Here is a 5,786-nt window from a genome sequence, read left to right on the forward strand (position 1 = left end):
CCGGCCGGCCCCTTCCCGCACCGCCCGCTCCCGTCCGCACCGCCCCGGCCGGCCCCTTCGCGCACCGCCCGTCCCCCTCCGCACCGCCCCGGCCGGCCCCTTCCCCGGCCGGCCCCTTCCCGCACCGCCCGCTCCGCCCCAGCCGCGCTCCGGGCATATGCGGGGAGGGGGCGGCCACAGTGAGACCCCGGACATCCAGGGACCGGCTCCGGGAGCCCCGTTCGGAGCTCAGTCCAGGACCAACCCAGGAACCCATCCCGGGATCCTTCAGAACTCCCCTCTCAGACGTCACCCCAGGATTCTCCAGGGACCACCCTGGAACTCCCCTCCAGACCCCACTCCAGAACCGACCCAGGATCACCCTCCCAGACCACCCTGGAGCTGCTCCAGGATCCTCCAGACCCCCTTCCCAGGGGTTCCCCCATCAGTTCTGACTTCCCTCACAGCCCAGCACTGCTCCTCCTACCCTTATTTTCTTCCCCAGGAGAGAGTTCAGAACAAGGCTCTGAGTCAATATGGAAACAACATCAATGTTTATTCTTGCTTTTGTCATTAAACGAGGGGGAAAAACATAATACAATTGAAAAGACACCCAAAAAGCCAGACCTTGTACAAGTCAGTGCAGGGTGTGTCCATTCTTATGCTGAAGCTACAGCAGAATCTCTCCACACACTGAGTACAAAGCCCCAGGGACACAGGTCTGGGGTGTTTGTCATAGGGAAGGTCCTAAAATGAAAAGGCAGCTCCATCTCCATCTTTATCTGTCTGGACGGGTCATTCCTGGCCTGGTTGGCACCATCATGGGTCTGGAGGGGGGTCTCATCATGGGGGGCCCTGGCATCATTGGCATGTGTCCTCCCATGGGTGGCCTCATCCCAGGAGCTGCCAGGGGAGAGACAGGTTAGACAACAGCTCTTGGGAGCACCACCTGCCCTGGCAAAACATGGGTTGGGATGGACCTTAAAGATTTATTTCCACTCCCCTATCAGGGGCAGGGATGCCTTCCACTATCCCAGGTTGCTCCAAGCTCTGTCCAACCTGGCCTTGGACACTTCCAGGGATCCAGGGGCAGCCACAGCTGCTCTTCACAGCAACATCTTCCTCACCACCCTCAGAGAGGGGAAATTTCACACTGTGGGCAGGCTCTCTACCCTGCTCCAGGGAACTCCCATGTTCCAGGTCTGTAAGCTCTGATCTGGCAGCTGCCGAGATGGATTCTGTTCCCTGAGGAGCTCAGCCAGCAGCAGAGGAGGAACTGAGCCCCTGGGTTATACACCCACTCTGACAATGTTCACTCACAACTTATTTCCAGCCACTCAAGAGACACACCAGCTTAATTACTGATGTGGAAATGTGTTTATTTGGAGAAAAGTGCTGCAAAACCAGCCCATGTGCTCACAAAGAAGCACTGAGCACCTCTGCCAGGGGAAAGCAGGGGCTCGACTGCACAGCCCTGAAATAATGATTTCCATCTCCTTTTGCCATTTATTTTCACCAGGCTGCTGAATATCACAGACTGTGTATTTATCTTGAGCCTTTAAAAACACTTAAGGAACACTTTCAAATGCAAGACAACAATTACAAAGACACTTCACTACTTTCAGTGCATGTGTGTGTGTGTGTGTGTGTGTGTGTTCCCATAGATTTGTTCTGGGAACTGTTCCAGTAAGATATCCCTTGAGAATTCTTCAAATGCCAGGAAGCTCAGGAGTGGAATGGATCAAAGACTTTTTAGTTTAAAGCTCTGATAAAGCCTTTTCCAGGCCCATTGTTTCTCTGGAACACGTTCCCCTGAGACACTTTATACACTAAAAAACCATTTAGTGCAAAAAATGCACCTCTTGTGCAAAACCTGAGACCTGGAGGCACCAAACTCTTAAACAATCACTGCTCAGAGCAGAGGGAGAACAGCTATGACTTCCCAGAGCCATAATTCCAGCTGCACAGGGGGTTGGTGACTCTCAATGAGAAGCAAAGGGGTTTAATGAGTGGTTGTAAAATTGTTGTAATCTCCCCATGCAGGGGTAGCAGTGACACAGTGACAGAGTGTGACCAGCCCAGCCTTGGGTGGGACAGGATGGTGGGAAACACCCCCCAGACCTCCCCAGCCAGCCCCCCATGGCAGAGTTACCCCATCCCAAACTCACCAGGTCCGACTGGCATCATTCCTGGGGGAGGTGGGCCCATCATTGGCATCATCGGGGGCCCCCCCATGTGTGGGGCTGGCATCATGCCGGGCCGGGGGGGGCCAGCTGGACAGACACAACAGTTACACACGGGCACCCTCGGCCCCCAAAGGGCACTGCAGCTACTCACAGCACGTGGCAGTTACTAATGCCTCAGTGGCTGCACCTCTGCCTCCATTCCAGCCCTGATTCCAGGTGCTAGAAGTGAGCAGAGCAGCAATGTGCTGGCTGCCAACTCCAGTTGTGCACACCCAGCACAGGGAGCTGCCACTCTGGGCTGGGAGGGCTCTGGGCCCTTCTCAAGGGGAAAAGGCAACCAAAGGGATTTCTATTTAGAAAAACCAACCCAAACCAACCCACTGTGCAGTTTTAACAGAGCCACCTGCCTGGGAGGCCCCATGGAATGAGGGGGCGTCACCGCTCCTGGTGCACTCAGCTTCCCAGAAATCAGACACAGTAAGGACTGAGCTACTCTTACACAAAACTCCTCACACTCTGGTAGCACAAGCTTGAGATGGCTTGGCTTCAAGCTAAAAAGCCTTTTCTTTCCAAGCTGAGGGCACAAACAGCTCCAGAGGGCCCTGACCCCAGTCCCAAAGTGCCCCAAACTTACGGATGCTGGGCGGAGGCGGGATCATGGCTCCGGCCGGAGGAGGTGCCGAGAACGGCGTCGGTGGAATTTTCCCTTGCTGGAATGCAGCCGCTACATTGGGGGGGAAAAGAAAAAAAAAAAAAAGGAAAGAAAGAATCCCAGGAAAAAAAAAAACACCAGTTACTAGGCCGAGGAAGGGAGGGCCGGGCCGCTCGTCCGTGTCATGCCCCGCGGTCACGTCATGCTGCGTGCGCTGCCACGTCCCGGGCACCTGGGGAGCACCTGGGACTGCTGGAGACAATTATTGTTACAGCTGGGACTAGAGAGCTCCTGCGTGGATGTCACACCCCTGGGCAGGGCGGCACGGAGGGGAGGTGGGAGAGGGAAAATCAGAAATCAACCACGTGGCGGGATCCGCAGCGTTCCACCGGGACATGCTGTGCTGGAATGGACACGGGGACAGGGCTGGGGAGGGGGCAAGGAGCAGGAAAAGGGGGGCAAGGAAGGGGAGGAATTCCACTGGTATTGACTGGGAGGAAGGCAAAAGATGGGGAAGTTGGAAGCATCACAGGGAAAAGAGAGTGAGGATGAGTTTGGGTAAATCCCGACTGGATGTTTTAGGAAAAGTCTTCACCCAGAGGTGGTTGGGCACTGAACACTCCCCAGGGGAGTGAGCACAACTCTGAGTCTGTCAGAGCTCAGGGAGCAGCTGGAAGGTGCTGGTTTGGGCTCAGGCAGTCCTGCACAGAGCTGGGAGTGGGATCAGTGATCCTGAGGGGTCCTGTCCAACCTGAGCTATCCCACCAGCCAAGGAGTGCTGCCACAAAGCTAATCTGGTGTTTGCGTTTCTTTCATCCAGGAGAGAGAAAAGGACCTCTCAAAGTGACAGAGGAATCAATGCCACACTTCAGTTAAGCCTTTAAGTGCCATAAAAAAACATCACTTGGCAACTGAGGGCAGGCAACCCCAGCATGCGAAAAATGCCACAACCCACACATTTTTACGTCTGTTTTCCTATCTTTTGGAATTCTTATCCATGCTCTTGGCAAAAACGTGGCACGGCCAAGCAGCACAAGTTTGTTATGAGGCCCTGCAGGATATCATGAGAGCCCTCCTGAACAGTGACATGGAGCCACTGCCACCAGCCCTGGAGGGAACCTCAGCTCTCGTGTGGTAGGCAGAGCTCTCAGGCTGCCCCAGGACAGCCCAAAGCTTGAGGAACTCAAGATCCACTCTCCAAGGTTTTACTGAGAACTCACTGAGCAAAGACTCCCCAGGGAAGTGAGGAGAAGTCAAGGTGGAAGCAAGGAGCAGCAGCTGGAGGAAAGGCAGGGGAAGGAAAGGGGAGGCAGGCGGGGTCACAGAAAGATTGGCCTTACTTGTTTTGTCAATCAGGCTCTGGGCTTGCTCCTCCATCCATTTCTGGTAATAATCCTTCACGTTCTCCTTGTGCTTCCGGCCACTGCAGTGGGTTTTTCTCACGGAGGGCTGGGAAAGGCCACAGAAACCCCAAGGTTACTGGCATTCCTTATTATTTTAAACATGTGTAATTTATCACGATAAAGCAGGTTTGTTTCTGTACCCAGGCAGAGAAGGGGTGATGTGCAAAACTTTTATATAAATTTTTATCAGCACATAAATGTTAAATCTCCAAAAGCTGCTCTGAAGCCGCCCCAGGTGCCACCTCTGACCCTGCCACTGCCCCCCTGGAGAACACCAGGGGCATGGCACATTCTCCTGCTTTTCTGGGAGTGGAAAACACGAGGAAACACCGCTGTACCCCACAGGAGCTGCTTTTAGCCGAGCTAACTTTTATTTTACTGCTCTTGATACGCGAAAGAATTAAAGCAGCGGATTTGGTACTCACCGAGTCATGGGTGAGGTACGTGTCACAGTAATCACAGTAAAACCTGGCGGGGAAAAGCTTTATTATTAATAAAAGCCTTATTATGTTATCGATAATTATTAATTATAATATTAACATATTGTTTTAGTAATAATAACATTATTATGAAAAGCCTTATTGTGTTAGCGCTGTGAGCGTTAACGGAGCCCCGGGAACGACCCCGCAGGGCGCCAGGGCTCGGCCCGCCCGCTCACCCGCGCCCCTGGGCTCACGGGGAGCACCAGGAGCCTCGAGAAGCAGCGACCCCGGCCCGGGACCCCGGGGAGCCCCGGCCCGGCCCGGCCCGGCCTCCCGGACTCACTTGGGCATGGTGCTCCCGCCGCGCCAGCCGGAAGTGACGCACACGCGCAGTGACGCCCTCACACAGCGCCGCCGCTTGACCCCCGCCGGCTGCCGTAGGGCCCGGAAGTGACAGTATGGCCTCCGCCGTGTCCTTCTCCCCGCCCGGCAGGTGGAGCCATCCCGCTCCCGCCCGTCCGTCTCTGGTCACGCTACCATCGCCCACCCACAGTCCCGGCAGTGCCCTCCCCGGCGCGCAGGGTTCGGTGGGGCCCCCGGCGCTGCCAAAGCGTGGTCTGCTCGGTGTCTCTGTTCTCCTCGCGGAACACATCCGGTGGTTCCGGTCGCCGGCCGTGCACGTAGCAGCCTCGCGCCGTCGAAAGCTGCATTACAAACATCATTTTTAGGCGGAAAAAAACATTGAAGGTGCTCCCGTCGGGCCTTGCGTCTCATTTGCATGGCGACGCATGACGTCACCAAAGCTAATTTGCATACACAAACACGCGCACTCGCAGCCATATATGGAAGGCAGCGCGCGCATGTGGGCGGAGCCGAGCGATCGCCCCGCCCCGCGGTGACGCAGCGGAACCTGCGCGGAGCCACCGAGTCACGCGCCGCTCTCATTTGCATGCGCGGCCCCGCCCCCTCGCCCTTGCCGCCCTCCCTCCCTCCCTCCCCCCTCGCGGGCACGTGGCCCCGCCCCGCACCGCGCGTGGGGTGACGCCGGCCGGGGGGTGACGTCGCGTGCCGCGCGCCGCGGGGCGGGGCGGCGCAGGCGCAGTGCCTGCGGCGGCGGCGGCGCGCGCACCCACTTTTCCCCCCC

At 56.6% G+C, this 5,786-nt stretch overlaps 1 protein-coding gene across 2 annotated transcripts; it reads right to left on the bottom strand.

Moving 5' to 3' along the window:
- Positions 1-510: 510 nt before the first annotated feature.
- Positions 511-5,359, bottom strand: SNRPC (small nuclear ribonucleoprotein polypeptide C). Of its 2 annotated transcripts, none has more exons than XM_059488120.1 (6): positions 4,986-5,359; positions 4,646-4,688; positions 4,158-4,266; positions 2,800-2,892; positions 2,148-2,252; positions 511-882 (listed from the first exon to the last, which is right to left on the bottom strand). In XM_059488120.1, exons 1-6 carry the CDS (start codon positions 4,991-4,993, stop codon positions 758-760), a joined length of 483 nt encoding a protein of 160 aa, XP_059344103.1. In that variant the 5' UTR covers positions 4,994-5,359; the 3' UTR covers positions 511-757. The 2 variants fall into 2 exon arrangements, with proteins under 2 accessions (XP_059344103.1, XP_059344104.1); XM_059488121.1 differs by having other exon boundaries at positions 2,800-2,889; positions 4,986-5,357.
- Between the last annotated feature and the right edge of the window lie 427 nt (positions 5,360-5,786).

Source organism: Ammospiza nelsoni, chromosome 23 (assembly GCF_027579445.1).
Source record: "Ammospiza nelsoni isolate bAmmNel1 chromosome 23, bAmmNel1.pri, whole genome shotgun sequence".
NCBI classification, from domain to species: Eukaryota; Metazoa; Chordata; class Aves; order Passeriformes; family Passerellidae; genus Ammospiza; species Ammospiza nelsoni.